This window comes from Mobula hypostoma, chromosome 26 (genome assembly GCF_963921235.1).
Source record: "Mobula hypostoma chromosome 26, sMobHyp1.1, whole genome shotgun sequence".
Lineage (NCBI taxonomy): Eukaryota > Metazoa > Chordata > Chondrichthyes > Myliobatiformes > Myliobatidae > Mobula > Mobula hypostoma.
The window spans coordinates 5,030,974-5,057,599 of NC_086122.1; the positions used below are offsets into that span (position 1 = coordinate 5,030,974).

The 26,626-nt window shown below is 45.0% G+C and overlaps 1 protein-coding gene across 1 annotated transcript; it reads right to left on the reverse strand.

Moving 5' to 3' along the window:
* Window positions 1–2: 2 nt before the first annotated feature.
* LOC134338096 (uncharacterized) lies at window positions 3–26,626 on the reverse strand. Its single transcript, XM_063033632.1, has 5 exons — window positions 25,351–26,626; window positions 15,979–16,143; window positions 14,227–14,435; window positions 9,101–9,159; window positions 3–138 (listed from the first exon to the last, which is right to left on the reverse strand). Exons 1-5 carry the CDS (start codon window positions 26,423–26,425, stop codon window positions 54–56), a joined length of 1,593 nt encoding a protein of 530 aa, XP_062889702.1. The 5' UTR covers window positions 26,426–26,626; the 3' UTR covers window positions 3–53.

Sequence of the window (26,626 nt, forward strand, 5' to 3'; positions counted from 1 at the left end):
CCAATTACCTGAGTCCTGCACCAGTTTATCGAACGTAGTTTCCATGAAGGATACTATCTCATCCAGGAGCTGGTTGCTGGTGGCACCTTCAAACCTGCTGCAATGGATGATCTTGCAGCACGTGAGCAGTCCGGACAGCTTGAAGGAAGGGATAACAGACACACAGGTTAGCCTGCCACAGTTCATTGAGTAACCTTCCATATCAGCAAGGCCAAGAAAGTGATGGTGGACTTCAGGAATGGGAAATTGAGGGAACACACACCAGTCCTCTCCTTGAGGTCAGCAGTGTTTCAAGAAGGTGGAATCCATCATTAAGAACCCCTGCCACACAGTGATCATAAACCCGATTCCCGTTCTGAGCAAATCAATCTTGTGGCCAACTGAGTCCCTCATCAAGATGGCCAGTGAGTGCCTGTCTCGGGGGTTTAGCCTGTTACAAGATCTTCTGAGGCTTCCTCAACTCTCCCATGATCTCCACACACCTCCAGTTCTGGCCAAACTTTGAACTACTTCTGGGAACAGTTGAACAGCAGGGAAACAGGCCTTTTGGCCCATCTTGTCCAAGATAGTCCTATCTGTCTCTGTTTGACCTATGGCCCTCGAGATCTCTCCTTTCTATGTATTTATCACAACGCTTTTAAATGATGCTAATGCCCCTTCTCAATCACAATCTTGGTTAGCTCATTCTGAATACACACCACTCATTGCATGAAAAAGATGCCCCTGATGTCCTTTATAAATCTCTCAGCTCTGATCTTAAACCTATGCCCTCTTGTTGCAGCACTATCTCCTTGGGGGGAAAAATGGTCTTTTTTTTTGTCTACACCACTTATGTTCTTCAACTCTTCCATCCGGTCGTCCCTTGATCTCATACATTCCAGTGAATAAAATCTATTTATACAATCTCTCATTGTGGCTCCGGCCCCTAAGTCTGAGCAGAATACTGGTAAATCTCTTCTGCAAACTTTTCAGGCATCAATTCCTTCATGGAGGTCATTGATGTATGAAGTTTAAAAAAAGTGGTTCCAACACAGATTTCTGTGGAACACCACGAGCCACCTGCAGCCAACCAGAAAGGCTCGCTTTATTTCCACTCTTTGTCTCCTGCCAGTCTGATAAAGATACTGCCTTATCCATGCTAGTATCTTTCTTGTTATACCATGGGCTCTTAACTTGTTTAGCAGCCTCATCTCATGTGTGGCACCTTGTTAAAGGTCGTTTGAAAATCCAAATGCATGGGGCGCTAGTGAGATGCGTGCAGTATAGACGTGTTTTTCAAGCTCCTCATTGCACACCAAACTTTACGAGTTAAAACTGCCTTTTTGAACGCTTGACTCTCAATTTTTGTTGCAAGAACTCCGTTGTTTGTTTCTCTCTTATGCCACCAAAAAGTGTAACATGAACATGCCCAGTAAAACAGCACGAAGCGGGAAGGAAGCCGCTCGCCCGCTACCCGATGCTGCAGCTAACGTTAGCCGGGACCACGCTAGCAAGAACTCTCCAGGCATGTCGTCAGCCGAAGAGGAAGACGAGCTTCCTCTTATTTGGCAGAAAATATCAAACAAGCTCTTGCAGTCCTTCAACGAGCGGTTTGACAAGTTTGAGCACAGTTTCCAGAGTCTGTTGTCCATCCAGCAATCACTCACTGAGATACTGTCGAGCACCGAAAATCAGACCGCCGACCACGAGCAGCGAATCCACGCCATGGAAACTTCAGTCGCAGAGCTGCAGCAAGAAAATAAAAGGCTGTGGGCCAAACTTTCAGATCTGCAAGGGAGATCCAGACGCAATAACATAAAGATTGTTGGCGTCCCAGAAGGCGAGGAGAAAGGGAGGCTGACTGAATTTGTCACTAACCTGATCCCCAATCTGCTGGGGGATGACAACTTCACCAAGCCGGTCGTTATCGATAGAGCGCACCGCACACAACAGCCTAAACCACCGAAAGGCTCAAGGCCCCGCACAATCATTGCACGACTGCATTTCACACAGGAGAAAGAAAAGATTCTGCGGCTCGGGAGGCAATTCTCGATGGATTACAGAGGTCATCGAATCTTAATCTTCCCCGATTACACCGCGGAGGTTATGGAGCAACAGCGGAGTTTCCGTGAGGTGCTGCAACTGCTGAGGGAGAAGGAGGTCCGGCATTCGCTACGTTTCCCGGCCAGGCGCCATGTTCATCACCAAGAGCAAGTAAAAGTATTCAGCATCCCGGATGAAGCCAAGACTTTTGTAGATCAAAAACTTCGAAAGGCTATTTTTCACAACATAAATGAAGTGAGTCTAAACGTGCTGTGAGCGGACTTTAATCATGGCAGTTCTTTTTTCTATCCTCAATTTGTTCTTTATTATGTGTGCCAATGAGGGGCTGTTAGTTGGAGGTGTTTTTCTCCGCTTTTGTTCGGCGGTCCCAGATTAGGATGAGGGCAACTCTGCTTCGTTTGGGGAAGCAATGGGTGGGGGTTTTGTTCACAAAGTTATTAACTGTTCATGTTTTTTTTTGGTTTTTTGCTGGCTGCCAGACTGAATGTTAAGTTTGTGTTTCATTCCAATGCAAAAGGTACCACAAATGAATAATACTCTTGACTAAATGTCCTTGGTCTCTTGGAATGTGCGCGGTTTCGGTCACCCAATAAAGCGAGGTAAAGTTTTCGCACATTTGAAGTCATTGAAATCTGAAGAAGGTGATGGATATTTGGAGACTACAACACCCATCTGACGGTGATTATGTCTTTTTATTCCCATGTACACAGATCATATACACGGATGGATTCTTTTTTAGTCGACTCCAGATTAATCTCTAATATTGACCACACCAAATATCACAGCATAATAATATCTGACCATAGTCCTGTCAGTCTCAATCTTCAATCGTCTCTCCCTATAACTGGCACTTTAATCCCTTTTTGCTCAAGGATCAGGCATTTAAAGAATACATTATGTTACGAGAATACACATAAAATTAAGATGTTTGCTGGCCTGGGCTAGCATCAGTGGCATCAGCAGTTGGTCTGCCACCTGCCCTCAGGGGAAGGAGAGATAAGGAACAATGGAGCAGCGTCTGGAGATGTGTAATGAAGGGATGTGGGAGGGAGAGCTGTCTGGAGCGGCTCCCCCCTTTGAACCCTGAACTGTTTGAAGTGATGGACAGGCGATACCCCAGCAGGGGGATAAAAAGGGACAGGTTCGCTAAGACAGACACACACGCCACCCGAGGTAACGAGACCCTGGAAGCGGTACGCTTCTCACGAGTGGGTGAGAAGTACCAGACAACGACCAGGGTGGAAAGGTATGATCAGCGGGAACCCGGTGTGTGTCCGCCCTTGCCTGGGTGCCGGGTTCACTGCAGAGGATCGACCGCATCTGGAGGAGGGGTCACAGTCGGTGACCTCAGGTGACATCACCAAGGACCCGCCCAAAAGTTGCTCGTGAGCCATCCCGCCGGTCTGTGAGTGAAGCTGTGCTGAATGATGAGTTGTTCTCTCTGTCTCTCTTCCCCCACGTTGTCCACCGCCATGGCAACGATTACTGCGAACTGAACTACCAACTGGACTGAACTTTGAATCATTTTCAAATTGGTCATTTACCCCTAGACAACGATAGAGCTTGATTGATGCTGTTATCTTAATTCTGTGCACATGTGCGTTTATCATCGCTGAACTGTTGCATTTATTATCCTTTCGTTTAATGTGTTGCTTGTTTCTTTAATAAAACTTTCTTAGTTCTAGTACTCCAGACTCCAACTGAGTGATCCATTTCTGCTGGTTTGGCAACCCAGTTACGGGGTACGTAACAATTATGACACACATCTCGCAGTTCCTTGAGACCAACAACAATGGCGAGGTCAATTACTCAACACTGTGGGAAACACTTAAGGTGTATATCAGAGGACAAATTATTTCTTATGAAGCAACTCTGAAAAGGGCTAAACGAAGTCGATTGGAAGTGATTGAGGAAGAATTACTAGCGGCTGAACAGGCTTACAAAAACTCTTTGCTCCAATCAGATTATAACAACATTCTCAAATTGAAATACGAATACAACTCCATTCTAGGGGAACAAATTGGCAACATACTACTTCAACTTAAACAGCGATGCTTTGAGTTTGGTGACAAACCACAGAAGTTATTGGCAAGGCAGTTAAAAGGAGAACAAGCAAAACGAGCCATTTACAAAATAAAATCCAAATCTGGCCTGATGCTTATGGACTTAAAGGATATTAACAAACAATTTAGTGAGTTCTATTCAGAAATTTACACCTCTAAATCAACAGCTACACAGGAAGATTTTGAGAAGTTTTTTGATCCGCTTCACTTCCCACAGTTAGATGCAGCTTTCAGGGAGAATTTGGATTTGGATTTTTTGCTCTCTGAGTTACAGGATGCCATCACAGCATTTCCCACCGACAAGGCAGCTGGACCGGACGGGTTCGGGCCAGAGTTCTACAAAGCCTTCCGAGATATCCTTACACCGACTTTGCTCAGAATGGTTCGGGATACCTTCAAAAACAAGAGGCTCCCACCCTCTCTCAGTGAAGCAAATATCTGTGTTTTATTAAAAAAAGATAAAGATGAAATGGACCCTGGGAGCTATAGGCTAAGTTATGATCTGAAAATAATTACAAAAGTGTTAGCAAATTGGCTCGGTAAGCATATAGCAAATATTATTCATCCGGACCAAACGGGATTCATCCCGGGCAGGTACTCCTTCTGTAATGTCCGCAAAATTCTCAATATTTTGTATGCCGATTATGGGAAAGATAGAGCTGCTATACTGTCTCTAGATGCCCACAAGGCATTCGATATGATAGAGTGGCCCTATCTAATTGTAACACTCAAGAAGTTTGGATTCTGCAACACTTTTATAAAATGGGTCAAAATATTATATACTAATCCAAAATCCTTCATTCTCACAAATGGGGATAAATCCAATCCGTTCTCTCTGCAATGTGGTGTTCGCCAAGGGGACCCATTGTCCCCACTGCTGTTTAACACAGCGCTGGACCTCCTGGCAATTGGCATTAGGGGCCACACACACATTAAAGGTATCAAGTTGGGCAATATTGAGACCCGCGTGACTCTGTACGCAGAGGATCTCCTTGTCTGTCTAGCCGACCCAGCGGTCTCTATTCCCATCCTACTAGAATATATAAATTCCTTGGGGAGTATTTCTGTCTATACCATAAATGGGGGAAAGAACGAATTCATGCCCTTAGTGGATTAATTTACTGAAGACTCCCTGAGCAATTTGTCTTTTAGAGTAGGGAAGGACTGTTTCACCTACTTGGGGATTAAACTGACTAAGAACCCAAAGCATCTTTTCAAATTTAATTTTATAGAATCATTAGAAAAACTCAGAACAAATATCGAGTCCTGGAGGACACTGCCCTTATCCATGATTGGACGGGTAAATATGATTAAAATGGTGAGCCTACCCAGGTTTCTATATCTTTTTCAAAACCCGCCTATATATTTAAGTGCATCATTTCTCAAGAAACTTGACTCTATCATATTGCCCTTTGTGTGGGGCTACAAATCACACAGGATATCCAAGGCTCACCTCCACAAACCTCTTAAGAAGGGCGGTCTTGGTCTGCCAAATTTCAAACATTACTACTGGGCAGCTAACTCCAGGGCTCTTACATACTGGAAATGTGCAGGTGCTGAGACCCAAGAAAAACCTTTATGGCCAGAGCTGGAAGCCTCTGTTGTTAAATATTCTTCACTTCCCGCTCTCCTGCTTTCCACTTATGCTTCAACAGACAAGCTAATCCAACAAAACTTTACCTTAAAGAACGCTTTATGAATACGAAACCAGATAAAAGTGATTTACCAAACTCCCGGTGTTTCCACACATGCTCCCATTTGTCAAAATCATTCATTCAAGCCTGGATAATCAGACGGGGTGTTTGCAGTCTGGAGAGAGAGGGGTATCAAAACTTTCTTAGATCTGTACATCGACGGCCAGTTTGCATCATTCACGCAATTAAGCACTAAGCTTAACTTTCCAAATTCACATTTTTTTTGCTATCTCCAAGTCAGACACTACGTTAAGGAAAAGTGACCACACTTCGAGCCTTCTTCCACCACCCATCCCTTTCTTGAAAACCTCTTGCTCCCTCCAGACTCCAAACAGTTAATATCAAAATTTGTGAGTTGCTTTACTCCTTAGGTTTCTGCAGATTTTATTAGGGAAGCCTGGGCCAGGGACTTGAACTCAGAGATATCAGAGGAACTTTGGGAGGAGGCAATGTCCCGGGTTCACTGTGGTTCTATTAATTCACGCTACAGGTTAATCCAGTACAATGTGATGCATAGATTGCATTATTCAAAAACAAAACTGAATCGCATCTTCCCATCTGTGTCTCCTGAATGTGATAAGTGCCACTCTGCTGAGGGCTGACTAGCACATCTTTTCTAGTTTTGCCCTACGTTATACAACTTTTGGACTGCAATTTTTGAGTGGCTGTCAAAAGTCTGTTCGAGAGACATTCAGCCCAATCACAAGCTCGCCATCTTTGGATGCTCTGCAGAGGCTCTTGAGTTGCCGCACGACATGCAGATTACTCTGCATCTCGGAATGGTGGTGGCTAAGAAACTTATTCTTCTGACCTGGAAGTCTAATACTCCACCCACCTTCACACACTGACTCAAGCAGATGTTGTCTATTATACAAATGGAAAGACTGCGTCTGCACAAACCCAGTACACAGAATACATTTGAGAGAATATGGAGACCCTTTCTGGCTCATGTCATATTACCTCACATACATCGTGACCTTGACCGTCTAGTCTCATGAGTGGGTGAGGAGCCTAACCGGATTCTTTATTCATTTTACTTTACATTGCTTCCGTGATATCACTATTGTGTTAACTCTTTCTCTGAAAGTTTATTTAGGTAATCTTGGAAATAGTCTGGCAGCCTTTTTGTTTTGTGTTTTTTTTTAGTCTTGGTTTGTTTTGTCTGTGCTCCACTTGGAGCTGTATTTCCTTTGTATTGTTTTGAATGTCTTTATTTTGTCTTTGTAAAACTGAAAATTGTAAATAAAGTATTTAAAAAAAAAGAAAATGCAAATGCACAACATCAACTGATTTCCCTTTGTCAAACCTGCTAGTTACTTCTTCAAAGAATTCCAGCAGTTTTGTCAGGCAAGATTTTCCCTTGTGGAAACCATGCTGACTACGACCTCTTTTATCATGTGCCTCCAAATGACCTGAAACCACATCCTTAACAGTCAACTCCAACATCTTCACAACCACTGAGCCAGACTAAATGGCCTATAATTTCCTTACTTCTTCCTTTCTCCCTTCTTGAAGAGTTGAGTGATGTTTGCAAATTTCCAGTCTTCTGGAAAATCTTAAAAGCATTGGAATCTGCATCTTCACTTCGCCTCATGGTGGTGTAGCAGTTCATGCAATCACTTTGCAGCATCAGCTCTAAGGTCAGAGTTCAATTTCTGCTGCTGTTTGTCAGGAGTTAACGTGTAGAAGGGCCTGTTTCTGTGGTGCATGTTGCTATGAACATGGTGTGTAATCAAAGGCTTCTGCAAATTCATACAGATGTACGGTGGAGAATTTTCCAGCTTGTTGCATTGCTGTCTGCTATGGAGCAGCCATTACCCAGGATCAGAAAAAACTGCAGAAAGTTGTAAACTCAGCCAGCTCTGTCACGGGCACTGGCCTCCCCAGCATCGAGCACATCTTCAGGTGAAAAATCGGTGACAGTCTCCTCGTTAACCAGTTGCCAAACCCTCACCGTCAGTTCCAAACACACCTTCCAGCTGAAAAGAAAACCGAATCTACAACAGTAGGTTTGCATGGAGCAGTGTCAGCTTGCTGTAAAGGTCGAATTATTTATAACTTCCATGACGTCCTTGAGGCCTCCATTTTTATTTCACATTTAAATGTGTCCTAAATGTCGCTAATGTACCTGCCTCTACTCAACCACACAACCCCTGGAAGGGGTTCTGACATGCTCCCCACTCCCCAAATATACATTCCTCCAGTCATCTGAGAGTTCTGTCCATCATATTTATGCACTGGGAAAAGTCTCGGGTTGTGGACTCTGTCTCTGCCTCTTATCAGGGGTCTCAGAACAGATCACTGTGGAACATCACTGGTCACCGACTTACAGGCAGTTTACGATCCAACGACAACCAGCCTCTGCATTCTTTGAGCAATACAAATGAGAATCCATAAAGCCAAGTTTCCCTGGATCCCACGCCTCCTGACTTTCTGAGTTGACCATGGGGAATCTTATCAAACCTTACTAAACTCCATAAAGACTTAGCAATGGCACAGAGTTATCGAATCACACCACACAGAAACAGGCCCTTCGATCCAATGGTCCATGCTGACCAAGACTGCAATCTAATCTACTCCCATTTGTCATCGTTTGATCCATATCTCCCTTAAACTTTCCTGTCTGTGTAGCTGTACGAGTGGTTAATGTACTGTACTTACTTTAAACATTTCCTTTGTCAGCTCATTCCTTATACAGACCACTCTCCAGTTGAAAATTATGCCCTTTGTATATATATTAAATCTCTGTCCCATCACCTTAAACCTATGTCCTTGAGATCTTGATTTCCTAACCTTCAAGAAAAGACTGTGTGCATTTCCTGTAACTATGCTTCTCATGATTTTATACACCTCTCCAGGATCACCCTTCAGTTTCCTGTGTTCTAAGGAAAAAAGTCCCAGCTTGTCCAACCTATAACTCAGACTTTTGAGTCCTGAGAACATCTTTGTAAATCTCCTCCGCGATCTGTGCAACTTAATTTCATTATTTCCGCAGCAGGGTGACCAAGATTGGTGACCACAATAGCCCATGTGCAAACTCAGCAAGGGTGAAACATAACATCACAACCTTTGTACTCAGTGAGTTACTGATGAATAGCAGCCGGCCAAATGCCTCCTGTCTACCCCTGACTTCACTTTGGGACCAGTAACAGCTTCGTCCCCAGTACTGAGAGACTTCTGAACACTCTGCTACCACACAGAGCACACTATTTATGACAGCGTCAGCAGCCTTATACTGCTGTATGTTTAACTATATATTGTATATGCACTTTATGTCATCTGCAGAATTGGCACCAGTACCTGTCGTAGGCCTTGACTCTGTTGGGACCCTCCAGCTGATATCTGACCATGTAGCTGTTCTGAGAAAAAGAAATATAGTTTTGATTCAGTGGCTTCGTCATGACTGGGTAAACCTTGTTGTGTTCTTGGTTGAAAATGTTCCCTCCCAGTGACATCAGGATGAATGGAAAGACATCCTCGGTCATGACGAACTCACGCTTCACAAACAACAAAATCAGTATTTATCCACACAGTATTTAAGATGATGGTTTCTTTAGATTAGTTTTATCTTTCACAAGGATATCGAAATACGGAAATATGCGGTGAAATGTGTTATTTTCACTCGATGACCAGCATTATCTGAGAATGTGCCGAGGGCAGCCCACAAGTTTCGCCATGCTTCTGGCATGAACATAGCATGATCACAACTCACTAACCCTAACCCACCTGTGTTTGGAATGTGGGAGAAAACCAGAGCACCCGGAGGAAATGTACGCAGTCACAGGGAGAAGGTACAGATTCCCTACAGAAAACGGTGGGATTTGAACCCCGATGGGTGATCGCTGGTGCTGATTACTACCGTGACTGCTTATTTATGATAAGGTTGTGATAAGAATGGGTTGAAATTTTTATGCCTGACCTTCAGTCTACAGGATTTGAGGGGATTAAAAGTGTTTTCCAGTTGATATAGGAAGAGAATTCAGTCATTTGGTCCATCAAATCTGCTACAATCTTCAATCATGGCTGATTTATTATTCCCTCTCAATTCTATTCTCCCTCCTTCTCCCTGTAATCTTTGTATTTTGGATATTCTTGTACCTCTGGCCCTGCTAAATACCAACACCTTGATTTGTGTGCAATTCTGATTGCCCCGTTACAGGGAGGATGTGAAGGCTTTAGGGAGTGGCTGAGCTTTAAGCCGGAGAATTCCAGGTGTCTGGCGTTAAAGAAAGGTAGACTCATGGAAAAGTTCAATTTCTCCTTGGATGGTATTGCTATCCCATTCACCTCTGAAAAACCAGACAAGAGTCTCTGACTGCAGCCTTAGAGATGCGGCTGCCGTCCAAACCCAGACAGTGGGTACAGTCCCATCCAAAACCAAACAGTGGCATAGCTGAGAACATAGAACATAGAATAGTACAGCACAGTACAGGCCCTTCGGCCCACAATGTTGTGCCGAACCTCAAACCCTGCCTCCCATATAAGCCCCCACCTTAAATTCCTCCATATACCTGTCTAGTAGTCTCTTAAACTTCACTAGTGTATCTGCCTGCACCACTGACTCAGGCAGTGCATTCCACGCACCAACCACTCTCTGAGTGAAAAACTTTCCTCTAATATCCCCCTTGAACTTCCCACCCCTTACCTTGAAGCCATGTCCTGTTGCATTGAGCAGTGGTGCCCTGGGGAAGAGGCGCTGGCTATCCACCCTATCTAGTCCTCTTATTATCTTGTACACCTCTATCATGTCTCCTCTCATCCTCCTTCTCTCCAAAGAGTAAAGCCCTAGCTCCCTTAATCTCTGATCATAATGCATACTCTGTAAACCAGGCAGCATCCTGGTAAATCTCCTCTGGACTCTTTCCAACGCTTCCACATCCTTCCTACAGTGAGGTGACCAGAACAGGACACAGTACTCCAAGTGTGGCCTAACCAGAGTTTTACAGAGCTGCATCATTACATCGCGACTCTTAAACTCTATCCCTTGACTTATGAAAGTTAACACCCCAAAAGCTTTCTTAGCTACCCTGTCTTCCTGTGAGGGAACGTTCAGGAATCTGTGGACGTGTACCCCCAGATCCCTCCGCTCCTCCACACTAGCAAGTATCCTGCCATTTACTTTGTACTCTGACTTGGTGTTTGTCCTTCCAAAGCGCACCACCTCACACTTCTCCGGGTTGAACTCCATCTGCCACTACTCAGCCCACTTCTGCATCCTATCAATGTCTCTCAGCAATCTTCGACAATCCTCTACACTATCTACAACACCACCAAACTTTGTGTCATCTGCAAAATTTTGCAAACCCAGCCTTCTACCCCGACATCCAGGTCATTAATAAAAATCACGAAAATTAGAGGTCCCAGAACAGATCCTTGTGGGACACCACCAGTCACAATCCTCCAATCTGAATGTACTCCCTCCACCACCACCCTCTGCCTTCTGCAGGCAAGCCAATTCTGAATCCACCTGGCCAAACTTCCCTAGATCCCATGCCTTCTGACTTTCTGAATACGTCTATGGTGTAGAACCTTGTCAAATGCCTTACTAAAATCAATATAGATCACATCCACTGCACTACCCTCATCTATATGCCTGGTCACCTCCTCAAAGAACTCTATCAGGCTTGTTAGACACGACCTGCCCTTCAGAAAGCCATGCTGACTGTCCCTGATCAGACCATGATTCTCTAATTGCCCATACAACCTATCCCTAAAAATCTTTTCCAACAGCTTTCCCAACACAGACGTAAGGCTCACTGGTCTATAATTTCCTGGACTATCCCTACTACCTTTTTTGAACAAGGGGACAACATTCACTTCCCTCCAATCATCCGGTACCATTCCCATGTACAACGAGGACATAAAGATCCTAGCCAGAGGCTCAGCATCCTCTTCCCTCGCTTCTTGAAGCTGCCTGGGGAATATTCCGTCAGGCCCCGGGGACTTATCCATCCTACTGTATTTTAACAACTCCAACACCTCCTCTCCCTTAATATCAACATGCTCCAGAACATCAACCTCACTCATATTGTCCTCACCATCATCAAGTTCCCTCTCATTGGTGAATACCGAAGAGAAGTATTCATTGAGGACCTCGCTCACTTCCACAGCCTCCAGACACATCATCCCACCTTTATCTCTAATCATTCCCACCTTCAATCCTGTCATCCTTTTTTTCTTCACATAATTGAAGAATGCCTTGTGGTTTTCCTTTACCCGAGTCGCCAAGGCCTTCTCATGTCCCCTTCTTGCTCTTATCAGCCCCTTCTTAAGCTCCTTTCTTGCTTCCCTATATTCCTCAATAGACCCATCTGATCTTTGCTTCCTAAACCTCATGTATGCTGCCTTCTTCCACCTGACTAGATTTTCCACCTCACTTGTCATCCATGGTTCCTTCACCCTACCATTCTTTATCCTTCTCACCGGGACAAATTTATCCCTAACATCCTGCAAGAGATCTCTAACCATCGACCATATGTCCATAGTACATTTCCCTGCAAAAACATCATCCCAATTCACACCCGCAAGTTCTAGCCTTATAATTTGCCCTTCCCCAATTAAAAATTTTCCTGTCCTCCCTGATGTGAAAAAGACTAAAGAGCTGGTGGTAGACCTGAGGAGAGCTAGGTACCGGTGACCCCTGTTTCCATCCAGGGGGTCAGTGTGGACATGGTGGAGGATTACAAATACCTGGGGATACGAATTGACAATAAACTGGACTGGTCTAAGAACATGAGGCTGTCTACAAGAAGAGTCAGAGCCATCTCTATTTCCTGAGGAGACTGAGGTCCTTTAACATCTGCCGGACGATGCTGAGGATGTTCTACGAGTCTGTGGTGGCCAGTGCTATCATGTTTGCTGTTGTGTGCTGGGGCAGCAGGCTGAGGGTAGCAGACACCAACAGAATCAACAAACTCATTCGTAAGGCCAGTGATGTTGTTGGGAGGGAACTGGACTCTCTCACGCTGGTGTCTGAAAAGAGGATGCTGTCTAAGTTGCATGCCATCTTGGTTAATGTCTCCCATCCACTACATAGTGTACTGGGTGGGCACAGGAGTACATTCAGCCGGAGTCTCATTCCTCCGAGATGCAGCACAGACTGTCATAGGAAGTCATTCCTGGCCATGACCATCAAACTTTACAACTCCTCCCTTGGAGGGTCAGACACCCTGAGCCGAAAGGCTGGTCCTGGACTTCTTTCATAATTTACATATTACTATTTAACTTCTTTAACTATTTCTCTATTACTATTCTATTACTATTTATTATTTCCATGACTATTACTATTTACTAACAGCGTTATTACTATTACTATTTCTATTACTACTTATTATTTATGGTGCAACTGTAATGAAAACCAAATTCCCTCGGGATCAATAAAGTATGACTATGACTATGATTCTATCCTTTTCCATGATAATGCTAAAGGCCAGGGAGCAGTGGTCACTGTCCCCCAGATGCTCACCAACTGAGAGATCTGTGACCTGACCCGGTTCATTACCTAATACTAGACCTGCAAGGATATTACTCCCCTTCGAGTTCAGGTGCAACCCACCCAATCTGTGCAGGTCCCACCTTCCCCAGAAGAGATCCCAATGATCCAAAAATTTAAAACCCTGCTCCCTACACCAACACCTCAGCCACGCATTCAATTGCCATCTCCTCCAATTCTTACCATCACTGTCACGTAGCACTGGCAGCAATCCTGAGAACGCCACCCTTGAGCTCCTGTTCTTCAGCCTTCTGCCTAGTTCCCGAAACTCACACTTCAGGACCTCATCCCTCTTCCTGCCTAAGTCGTTGGTCCCTACATGTATCACGACTTCTGGTTGCTTTCCCTCTCGTACTAGGATGTCGTGCACCCAGTCAGAGACATCCCAGACCCTGGAACCCGGGAGGCAACAAACCATGCGGGTGTCCTTCTCACATCCACAAAATCTCCTGTCTGCTCCCCTGACTATAGAGTCTCCAATGACGACAGCTCTCCTCTTCTCCGTCCCACCCTTCTGCACCACCAAGTCAGTCTCAGTGCCAGAGGCCCTGCCACCGTGCCTCACACCTGTTCGGTCGTCCCCGCCAACAGTATCCAGGACGGTAAACTTATTATTCAGGGGAATGGCTACAGGGGTGCTCTGCACTACCTGTCTGCTCACCTTCACTTTCCCCCCTCTGACTGTCACCCAATGAACTGCTTCCGACAGCCTAGGTATGACTACCTCCGTGTAACCATTTGGTCCCATCCACATGCAATCAGTGGGATATGGTCCCATCCAAACCCAAACAGTGGGATACGGTCCCATCCAAACCCAAACAGTGGGATAGGGTCCCATCCAAACCCAAACAGTGGGATAGGGACCCATCCAAACCCAAACAGTGGGATACAGTCCCATCCAAACCCAAATAGTGCGATACAGTCCCATCCAGACCTGCTCTCTCCGTTCCCTTCTGGTGTAGTACATCTTCAGATTATTAAGGCCATCAATCCAGTACTGAGCTTCCATGGCACTGTTGGCCACCAGGTCCAAGTTCTTTTCCCTTCCTTTAAAGATGATGCTGAAGTTGTAATCACTGCGATTCTCCGAGGTCACCTCTGAGTGGTGACCTGCCCTCACCTCCTCGATGTCATAAATCGAGACTGCAGGGGGTCGGGTGGGTCGGGGTGGGTTTGAGGTAGAACAGCAGCAGAGATCAGAATGAGATATTCAGATTCAGATTAATAAACACAAGAGATTCTGTAGTTGCTGGAAACATACAGTCTACTCAAAGACCACCCTCATCCCAGACATGCACGCATCTCCCCTCTCCCATCAAAATAAACAAGACTGAAAACAGGAACCACCAGGCTCAAGGATAGCTTCTATCCCACGGACACAGTTCAGCTGCCTTATTATAGGAAGCTTTGGAGAGGGAGCAGAGATTTACCCGGATACTGCCTAGACCAGAGAGCATGTCTATGAAGACAGGTTGAGCAAACCATAGATGAAGTGAGTAAAGTTGATATTACCAAGAAGAAGGTACTTGGGAAACTGAAAGGTCTGAGGTAGATAAGTTCAATTGACCAGGAGAGACAAAAGAGTCAGTGGATGTTATTTACTTGGATTTTCTTGAGTCATTTGACAAGGTGCTGAACATGAAGCTGTTTAAGAAGCCAAGAGCCCACTAGCATAGACAGGAGATTGTCAGAGTAGTGTGAGATTGGGGAAAAAGGAGGCCTATTCTGGTTGGCTGCCAGTGATCAGTGTTGTTCCAAAGGGGACAGAGTTGGAACTGTTCCTTTTCGCGTTGAATGTCAATGATTTGGATGATGTACCAGATGGTTTTGTGGCCAAGTTTGCAGACAATAATGCAAAGATAGGCAGAGGGGCTGGTAGAATTGAGGAAGCAGAGAGTCTGCAGAAAGAGTACGCAGATGAGGAGAATGGGCAAAGAAGTGGCAGATGGAATATTGGGTAGGGACTGGTATGCTCATGCACTTTGGTTAAAGGAGTAAAGGCACAGGCTATTTTGTAAACAGGAAAAAAATGCAAAGTCCAATTTAGTGTAAAGTGATCAAGAAAACAAGGTTTCACACTACATCTCGTTACGTGTAACAGTAAAAAAAATATTAAATAGTCAGAGGAAACTGAAGCTCCCAGGGCAAACACGTGCGTTCACAGGGAGAACGTGCAAACTCCACACAGACAGCACAGAGTTTAATGGGCATCTCTCTCGTGTAGCAGTTACCAGGATGCTATTACAGCTCGGGGCATCGGAGTTCAGATTTCAATTCTGACACTGTCTGTAATGGGTTTACAGGTACTCCCTGTGACCAAGTGGGTTCCCTCTGGGTGGTGCGCTTTCCTCCACGGTCCAAAGTCGTACCGGTTAGTTGGTGAATTAGTCATTGTAAATTGTCCAGTCATTGGGCTATTGTAAAATAGGTGGGTGTTGGGACGGAAAGGCCTGTTCTGTGCTGTTTCTCAAAATAAAATAAAATAAATTGTATTTTCTTTATTCTGCTGCTTTTGTCCAGATCACAGCTTCCTTGGGGCAGCAAATCTACTGGTTTCAATGTGGTGTGGTACGATGAATCAAGGTCTAATCACTGGCATTGTGGCCCCTTGGACAAATACGTTTCTCAACTTTCTTTAAGTGCACTTCCTATCCCACCATCCCTCCAAGTCTCGCACAACACTCACAGGTTTGGTTCCTGGCCCACTTGCAGATCTTTTCTGAGCTGTACCACACTGTCTGATAGTCCTTCTGCAGCTTGTACAAGCGGAATCTCATCCATGAGGGAGACCTGACCTTCAGCAGATGACTCCCTCTGCGCATGGCTCTAATACCTTCATCCACGAACAAGTCTTGTGAGGAAAACAGAGAGGACACATCAGTCAGAGAGTTGCTGGAAGGGAAGTGGAGGGTGGGAGGGTAATGAAGGGCAGAGGGAGGGAGGGTGGAATGGGACGGGCAAGTGGAGAGTGAAGTAGGGGTAAACGGTTGGGAGTTAGGAAGCCAGGGAACAGGTGCCTAGGGCAGGGAAAGGATGTTAATGTGCAGGAAAAGGCATGAAATTACAAGAAATGAGAACGAACACTAAACCACAGTACAGGCCTTTTGGTGGAGAATGTTGTACTAAAAGTTTAACTCACTCTAATAACTATTGAGATTTCACTCCCAGATGGACTAGAGGCACTATTATGGACTCCCACAGCCCCTGATGACCCATGATTTCAGTCTCTGAGACTGACGTGAAAGCATCCTTCAGGAAGGTGAACCCAGGGAAATCAACTAGTCCAGACAGTGTACTTGGCCGAATACTAAAGACCTGTGCGAATCAGCTGGCTGGTACTTACTGTTATCTTTAACCTTTTGCTGTGTCAGTCTAAGGTACCCACCAGCTTCAAGAAGGGATGGGTCAAACTGGTGTCCAAGAAGAACGAGGTAACCTGATTCAATGATTATCATTCAGTGGACCATACTTCATCTGGTGTTGGAACATATCAACTCCCGCCTGAGGTGTGACTTGCATCCACTCCAGTCTGCCCACCATCACAACAGGTCACAGCAGATGCTGTTTCATTGGCTCTTCACTCAGCCTGAGAACATCTGGACTGGGAAGATGCACACAGCAGGATGCTCTTCATTGACTACAGCTCAGTGTTCAACACTATCATTGCATCAAAACTAATCAATAAATTCCAACACCTCCTTGTGCAAATGGGTCCACAATTTCCTCACGAAAAGACCCCAGTCAGTTCAGAATGGCAACAGCATCCCTTCCACAATCGCCATCAGCACAGGTGCACCACGAGGCGGTGTGCTTCATCCCCTGCTTTACCCGCTTTATACTTATGACTGTGAGGCCAAGGATCGCTCCAATGCTGTATTCCAGTTTGCTGACAACACCGCTGTTGTTGTCTGAATCAAAGCTGGTGGGAAATCAATTTACAGGGAGATTGAAAATCTAGATGAATGGTGCCATAACAACAACTTCTCATTCAACGTCAGCAAAACCAAAGAGCTCTGTATGTACAAAACATTAAGTTTCCCTTTCGGAAACCCAGATTCCAAATAAAGATGCTTTCACAATAACAGTTTTTAACTAATTAACAGTTCTAAAGTTTCAGTCTTTTGGGTATCTCTCTATTTCTTTCAGAGTAGCGCCTCTGGACCTATGGAGTGACATTGGGTTTCGTAGCTGTCTTGTTTGCTACAACATTCTCGGTTTCCAGTGTCACGTTGCTGTCAGTGACATGGTCATCACTGAGAGGTAAGTCCGGTGACTGTAATGTGACCGTCTTGTTGGATGCAATCGACTCAGGTGTGCTCTTGGCTGGCGTGACAGACTGGAACAGTCCCTGTGAGTGATATTGTGAGGAACTTCCTGCTTGACTGCTCAATCTCCATCTGCAGATAGGCTTGTGACAAGTCAACCTCTGACAACCTCTTCCCGCCTGCCAAAGATGCAAAAATGTCTTCTATTTGTGGCAGGGGATACTGCACAGTACGCAACACAGGGTTGATGCTCACCTTGAAATCCCCACATCGTGAACAGTTGCCATTGTCTGTTGATGTCACACTGAGAGCTTTGATTGAGTGCCAGTCTAGTTGGATTTTTCTCAACCATTCACATTCAGAAAGCGCTGGCCATCCACTTTTCAATACATAAAGCTCTAACTGCTGTGTTTGGCCTTCACAGACTACCTTCACTTTTAGTTTGTCTTGCGGGACATTTTTTCGCCTGTGTAGGTCTTTAGCATCACTGAGGTGTTCTCTAAAGGCATCTTAGAAAACAGTTAGTTGTAGTCAGACTCTGGTATCAGTCTTCACTCTGGAAGACACTAGCAGTATGCCTCATGTGGTGTGTGAAGGAAGAGAAGTGGGTGCAGTTACTATTACAAGAGAGAAGGTGCTCAGTAAGTTAAAAAACCTGAAGGTGCACAAGTCACACAGTCCAGATGAACTGCACCCTAGGGTTCTGAAAGAGGTAGCATTAGGGATTGTGGTGACATTAGGAATGATCTTTCAAAAATCACTGGACTCTGGCATGGTGCCAGAGAACTGGAAAATTCCAAATGTCACTCCACACTTTAAGAAAGGAGGAAGTCAGCAGACAGGAAGTTATAGACCCGTGAGTCTGACGTCAGTGTTTGGGAAGATGTTAAAGTCAATTGTTAAGGATGAGGTGTCATAGTCCGGTCTGTGAAATCTGTGTTCCGGTTCATGGTCTGGTTCATCGATCCTTATTCCCGGTTTTTCAGTTTTCCCTTGTTCCATTGGGTGCCTTAATTGAGGCACATGATTTTCGTTTTGGGCTGCATTTAAATACCTCTGAAAATCAAGGATTCTCTGCTGGACTGTTCCCTTCCCCTCCCTTCCATATCCCCGACGGTTACCTCGCCTGCAACTTTCGCCTGCCACTTCATCAAGGATCCTCGGCAGTGACCACGCCAATTATCCTCGGCACTTCCCTCGACAAGTACTCTCGGCAGTCATCCCGGCCCTACGTCCTAGAACGGGTCCCAGCCCTGCATCCTGGAAAGGGTTCCGGCCCATACCCAAGGGCCTAACTGAGCCGAGACCAAGAGCCGAACCTAGCCTAGTCCAAGAGCCAGGTCCTGCCCTGGAGTTCCACGTCCTGCCCAGGAGTACCTCGCCCAGCCCGGTGCTGGGGATCCCTCGTCCAGTCCAGGAGCCTCGTCCTGTGCAGGAGTTCCAAGTCCAGTTCTGTAGCCACATCTTGTCCGCGCCTAGATCCGGGGTCCGAGCTCGAGTCAAGACCCAGGTTCCGGGTCCCTATCCAGTCTCTGGCTCGGAGTCCTAGCCCAGGCTTCTAATTCCAAGTTCCTTGTCCTGTTCCTAGTACTTCAGTGTCTGTGTCTTGCATTTGGGTCCACTCCCAATGCCCCCTTATAACTTGAGGCGATGGAGTAGTTGGTGACAGAGGACAAGATTGGATAAAGTCATCAAAGTTTGTTTAAGGGAAAATCCTGCTGTTGGAATTCTTTGAGGAGATTACAAGTAGGATACATAAAGGGGATGTCATGGATGTTGTATATTTGGACTTTCAGAAGACCTTTGAGAAGGTGCCACAGATGAGGCACCTGAGATACAAAGGGATTTCAGAGCCCTTGTGCAAAACACCCCAAAGGTTAACGCAGGTTGAGTCGATGGTGAGGAAGGCAAGTGCAAAGTTCACATTCATTTCAAGAGGTCTAGAATGCAAGAGCAGGAATGTGATGCTATGGATTTATAAGGCACTGGTGAGACCTCACCTTGAGAATAGTGAACAGTTTAGGGCTCCTCATCTTCGAAGAGATGTGCTGACATTGGAGAGGATCCAGGGAAGGTTCACAAGGATAATTCCCAGATTGAAAGGGTTATCATACAAAGAACGTTTGATGTCTCTGGGTCTGTACTCACTGAAATTTAGTAATATGAAGTGGGATCTCCTTGAAAACTATCAAATGCTGAAAGACTGAGACAGAGTAGATGTGACGAGGATCTTCCCCATGGTAGGGGAGTCTAGAACAAGCGGGTACAACTTCAGGATTGGAGGATGTCCATTAAGAACAGAGATGTGGAGAAATAACTTATGTCAGATGGTTGTAAGTCTGTGGAATTTGTTGCCACAAGCTGCTGTGGAGGTCAAATCATTGGGTGCATTTTGGGCAGAGATAGATTGCTTCTTGATTAGCTGGGGCATGACAGGGAATGGGGAGAAGGCAGGGGAGTTGGGATGACTGGAAGAATTGATCAGCCATGATTGAATGGCAGAGCAGACATTATGGGCTGAATGGCCTACTTCTGGTTCTATATCTTATGGTCTAATGACAATGGCATCAAAGATTACGGGGACTGGGGTACGATTCCCACAGCTGTCAGTATGGTGCTTCTTCGTTCTCCCTGTGGCTGCGTGGGTTTCCTTTGGGTTCTCCAGTTTCCTGTCAAGTTCCAAGTATGTTCGGCTTCAGGGCAGTGAGCTGTGGGCATGCAATGTTGGTGATGGATGCATGCCAACACTTTCAGTTGCAGGCGAGGTAACCGTCGGGGATATGGAAGGGAGGGGAAGGGAACAGTCCAGCAGAGAATCCTTGGTTTTCAGAGGTATTTCAATGCAGCCCAGAACGAAAATCATGTGCCTCAATTAACTCATTGACACAGGATAACACATTTCACAGAACATAGAACTTAGAAAAGTACAGCACAGTACAGGCCCTTCAGCCCACAATGATGTGCCGACCCTCAAACGCTGCCTCCCATATAAGCCCCCACCTTAATTTCCTCCATATACCTGTCCAGTAGTCTCTAACATTTCACTAATGTATCTGCCTCCACCACTGACTCAGGCAGTGCATTCCACGCACCAACCACTCTCTGAGTAAAAAACCTTCCTCTAATAACCCGCTTGATCTTCCCACCCCTTACCTGAAAGCCATGTCCTCTTGCATTGAGCAGTATTGCCCTGGGGAAGAGGCGCTGGCTATCCACTCTACCTATTCCTCTTATTATATTATACACCTCTATCATGTCTCCTCTCATCCTCCTTCTCTCCAAAGAGTAAAGCCCTAGCTCCCTTAATCTCTGATCATAATGCATACTCTGTAAACCAGGCAGCATCCTGGTAAATCTCCTCAACAGCCTTTCCAATGCTTCCACATCCTTCCTATAGTGAGGCGACCAGAAATGTACACAGTACTCCAAGTGTGGCCTAACCAGAGTTTATAGGGCTGCATCATTACATCGCGACTCTTAAACTCTATCCCTCGACTAATGAAAGCTAACACCCGATAAGCTTTCTTACCTACCCTATCCACCTGTGAGGTAACTTTCAGGGATCTGTGAACATGTACCCCCAGATCCCTCTGCTCCTCCACACTACCAAGTATCCTGCCATTTACTTTGTACTCTGCCTTGGAGTTTGTCCTTCCAAAGTCTACCATCTCACACTTCTCTGGGTTGAACTCCATCTGCCACTTCTCAGCCCACTCCTGCATCCTATCAATGTCTCTCTGCAATATTCGACAATCCTCTACACTATCTACAACACCACCAACCTTTGTGTCATCTGCAAATTTGCCAACCCAGCCTTCTACCCCAACATCCAGGTCATTAATAAAAATCAGGAAAAGTAGAGGTCCCAGAACAGATCCTTGTGGGACACCACCAGTCATAATCCTCCAATCTGAATGTACTCCCTCTACCACCACCCTCTGCCTTCTGCAGGCAAGCCAATTCTGAATCCACCTAGCCAAACTTCCCTGGATCCCATGCCTTCTGACTTTCTGAATAAGCCTGCCGTGTGGAACCATGTCGAATGCCTTACTAAACTCAATATAGATCACATCCACTGCACTACCCTCATCTATATGCCTGGTCACCTCCTCAAAGAACTCTATCAGGCTTGTTAGACACGATATGCCCTTCAGAAAGCCATGCTGACTGTCCCTGATCAGACCATGATTCCCTAAATGCCCATAGATCCCATCTCTAAGAACCTATTCCAGCAGCTTTCCCACCACAGACGTAAGGCTCACTGGTCTATAATTTCCCAGACTATCCCTACTACCTTTTTTGAACAAGGGGACAACATTCGCATCCCTCCAATCCTCCGGACCATTCCCGTGGACAACGAGGACATAAAGATCCTAGCCAGAGGCTCAGCAATTTCTTCCCTCTATTCCTCAATAGACCCATCTGATCCTTGCTTCCTAAACCTCATGTATGCTGCCTTCTTCCACCTGACTAGATTTTCCACCTCACTTGTCACCCATGGTTCCTTCACCCTATCATTCTTTATCTTCCTCACCGGGACAAATTTATTCCTAACATCCTGCAAGAGATCTCTAAACATCGACCACATGTCCATAGAACATTTCCTTGCAAAACATCATCCCAATTCACACCCGCAAGTTCTAGCCTATAGCCTCATAATTTGCCCTTCCCCAATTAAAAATGTTCCTGTCCTCTCTGATTATATCCTTTTCCTTGATAATGCTAACGGTCACTGTCCCTCAGATGTTCACCCACTGAGAGATCTGTGACCTGACCCAGTTCATTACCTTGTACTAGAACTAGTATGACATTCCCCCTAGTAGGCCTGTCCACATACTGTGAGAGGAATCCATCCCGGACACACTTAACAAACTCTGCCCCATCTAAACCCTTGGAACTAATCAGGTGCCAATCAATATTAGGGAAGTTAAAGTCACCCACGATAACAAACGCTATTTTTGCACCTTTCCAAAATCTGCCTCCCAATCTGCCCCTCTGTATCTCTGCTGCTACCAGGGGGCCTATAGAATACCCCCAATAGAGTAACTGCTCCCTTCCTGTTCCTGACTTCCACCCATACTGACTCAAAAGAGGATCCTGCTACATTACCCACCATTTCTGTAGCTGTAGAACATAGAACATAGAACATAGAAATCCATACCGCATTACAGGCCCTTCGGCCCACAATGTAGTGCCGACCAAGTAACTTACTCTAGAAACTGCCTAGAATTACCCTATGATGTAGCCCTCTATTTTTCTTAACTCCATGTACCTATCCAAGAGTCTCTTAAAAGATCCTATTGTATCCGCCTCCACCATTGTTGCCAGCAGTGCGTTCCACCCACCCACCACTCTCTGTGTGTAAATACATTTTTGAATGTGAATATCAAAGAAATTGTGTTGGAAAAAAAGGTAAAATGTAGTGTTGAACAAAATATTGGTAATAATATGAGGTATAATGCACAAGTGAATCAGTGACAGCAAAGCATTACAATGAATATTTAATTATGTTATTTAAATAACATTTAATCTACTGAGCTATTCGGTGTTTTTAAATAATCTCTAAGGACTATCAGTTCACTCTCAGCCCTTTCCTTCTTAGTTTTTCTTTCCAAGTTTGTTCTTGCATTAATATTTTGTCTCAAATTGGAACAGTGGCATTATAATGCTGCTATTTTAGTCCCTTGGTTAACTTTCCATTCTTCTTGTGTCCAATAACTTCTCTCACCTAACTGCTGGGGAGACTCCAAATAAAAACTCCCAATACCAAGTCCACTCACTGAAAGTTCCTGATCCAGATCAGAACCCATAGCACTACTACCACTATATTTTCTTCTACTACGTATATGCTTCTCTGAGACAATTCTCCGAGAGGTTTGTTTTCTCAGATTTTCATACAAGAGTAGCTATTCTTTGTGTGAGAGCTGAAATATAATTAGAACACAATTCAACCATAGGAAGCACCATACCTTCATAGACCTCAAACACACAATATTTAGCAGGAGGTATTGGCTAGTAAATAGGAGCAGGAATTATCAAACATTGAAGCTTCTTTTGTGGACAGGGGTTGTTATCCTATTCTCTTTGAGATGTCCTGTACTCCAAATGAATTGTCCTATGCCTACTAGCAATAGTATCCCTGACCAGCAATGCCACCCCTCCCCCCCCTCCCCCCTCCCCCTCCATCCCTTTTAAAGCACTGAAATCCAGGAATATTGAGAATCCATTCTTGCCCTGGTGCCAGCGAAGTCTCTGTAATGGCCACTGCATCATAATTCCATAATTTCACTGAATGTGTGATAGATAAAGCTAAACTTTAAAAGGCTGGCTCAGATTACTTTGAGAGAGTTCAAAAAGGGAGGAGGGCAAGTGAGTGGGAGCAAAAAAGAAAGATTATGCAAAACGGCCATTTATTTGGCAGCAAATCAATGCATAAAAGCACACAGACATGTTCAAGAAGTTCAGTTGTTGTTCAGAACCAAATATTAGAATGGGGAAGAAATGTGATCTAAGTAACTTTGACCACAGAATGATTGTTGGTGCCATGTGGAGTGCTTTCTGTTTTTCAGAAACTAATGATCTCCAGGAAATTTTAAGCACAACAGTCTCTGTACCTCCATCTGTAGTTGGATCCTCGACCTCCTAACCAGAAGACCACAATCTGTGCAGATTGGTGATAACATATCCTTCTCGCTGGCAATCAACACTGGTGCACCTCAGGGGTGTGTGCTTAGCCCACTGCTCTACTCTCTATGTACACATGACTGTGTGGCTAGGCATAGCTCAAATACCATCTATAAATTTGCTGATGATACAACCATTGTTGGTAGAATCTCAGGGGTTGACGAGAGGACGTACAGGAACGAGATATGCCACATAGTGGAATGCTGCCACAGCAACAACCTGGTACTCAACATTAGTAAGACGAAAGAGCTGATTGTGGACTTCAGGAAGGGTAAGAGGTAGGGTTAGGCTCCATACCAATCCTCATAGAGGGATCAGAAGTGGAGAGATGAGCAGTTTCAAGATCTCTGAGGATCTAACCTGGTCCCAACATATCGATGCAGTTATAAAAAAGGCAAGACAGCGGCTATACTTTATGAGGAGTATTTCTGTTTTTGCACTTTATAAAAATCTATTCAATATACATATACAGTAATTGATTTGCTTATTTATTACTATTTTAAAATTTTATTTATAATTATTTCTTTTCGCTGCTAGATTATGTATTGCATTGAACTGCTGCTGCTAAGTTAATAAATTTCACGTCACATGCTGGTGATAATAAACCTGATTCTGATTCTGATTCTTGAGATTTCAGAAAATGGTGCAAAATAAAACAAAATCATCCAGTGAGTGGCAGTTGTGTGTGCAAAAACACCTTGTTAATTAAAAGGGTCAGTGGAGAATAGCCAGACTAGTTCAAGCTGAGAGGAAGACACCAGTAACAATAATAACCATGTGTTACAACAGTGGTGTGTAGAACAAGACATTGAATGCACAACACATCGAACCTTAAAGTGGATGGGTGACAGCAGCAGATGACCAAGAAAATACACTATTTTATATAAAAACTTGATACAGCAATTATGCATTTATATTTATTCTCTTAAACTCTCTCTATCTCTGTCTCTCTCTCTCACACACACACACACACACACACACACACACACACACACACACACACACACACACACACACACACACACACACACACACACACACACACACACACACACACACACACACACACACACACACACACACACACACACTTATATGATAACTTTTACCTTCAGCTTTAATGAAAGAATTTGGATTCGAAACTTCTGTGTCGTTTGTGACAGCTACTGACTCCTCTTTCCCGAATCCTGATCGTAGTGTCATATCTTCAGCCACCGGTTTATAAATTGTGAAATCCACTTCCTCATCTCTGCGTTCTGGCTGTCCACATCTCTGCCAATCTGTATTGAATTTTTGACCTCTTGGTGGATCTCCTCTCTTGTTCAGTTTCTTCCTGTGCTCCACCGATCTCACCTCCATGGACCTTCTTTGTTCAAATATCGGCTTTTCTCCTACAGATTCAAGACTTCTGCTCAACGGCACTCTTCTCTCTCCCATCAGCACCATTGGAGCGTCACCTGTTCCACAATCTGGGCTCTCTTCATCGTTCTTCACTTGTTCTTCGCCACCCACTTCTTGATCCTCACTGTCACATCTCACTTTCTCTTCTGTGACAATTACATTGTCTTTGTTTTCATTTTCCACTTTCTCCTCTGCAACCATTCCTTCATTGTGGTTTTCATTTATCATGTTCTTATCGCCGGTATCCTTATTTTCACCCACTTGGGTCATTGTTGGGCTGGCCACATCTGGAAGAAAATTCCTGAGGGCTGACTCGGGACCTGGCTTTCCACCTGGCTGTTCTTGAGGACTAATTCCATGCTGCTTTCCTTTGTCCCTTTCTTCCATATTATCAGCCATATTCTGGCTCCCTGTTTCTATATTCAGATTCCCAGTGCTGAGCTCTGAATAACCTGCCTGTAAATACAGATTATTCTCACCTGGACACAGATCTCCCATTTCATCTTCCGACTCACTAAACTCTGGATCTGAGCTTCCATACTCCAGATCTGTCTCGAGTATGACTGCGAGACCAGAGCATCTCCCGCTTTCAGGCTCCACTTGCTCAACACTGGGCACCGTTCCCCAAACTTCCTGCTGGGCCGCCTCTGCTCCTAGTTCAGCTTCCCCTCTGAGGGGGCCCTTCCTGGCATTCTTCCTGCGGGCCCACAGGCTGAAGGCAACTGCAGCCCCACCAGCCGACAGGCCAAGGAGCAGCAGTGCTGAAAGTTTACAGCGGTTCATTAGGATGTTCCATGGGAAAACAACAGAATTTCAAACAATACTGTAGACACAAAGTAAGAAGGTACTCCCCTCTTCGACAGAGACGAGCACAGACCTTGGACTGTGTAGTGGACAACTCCCGTCCGGCAGTTATCAAAATATTTAACAGTCCCCAAGAAAAATAAGATGCACTGATGACATCACAATCTGCCTCATTATGAC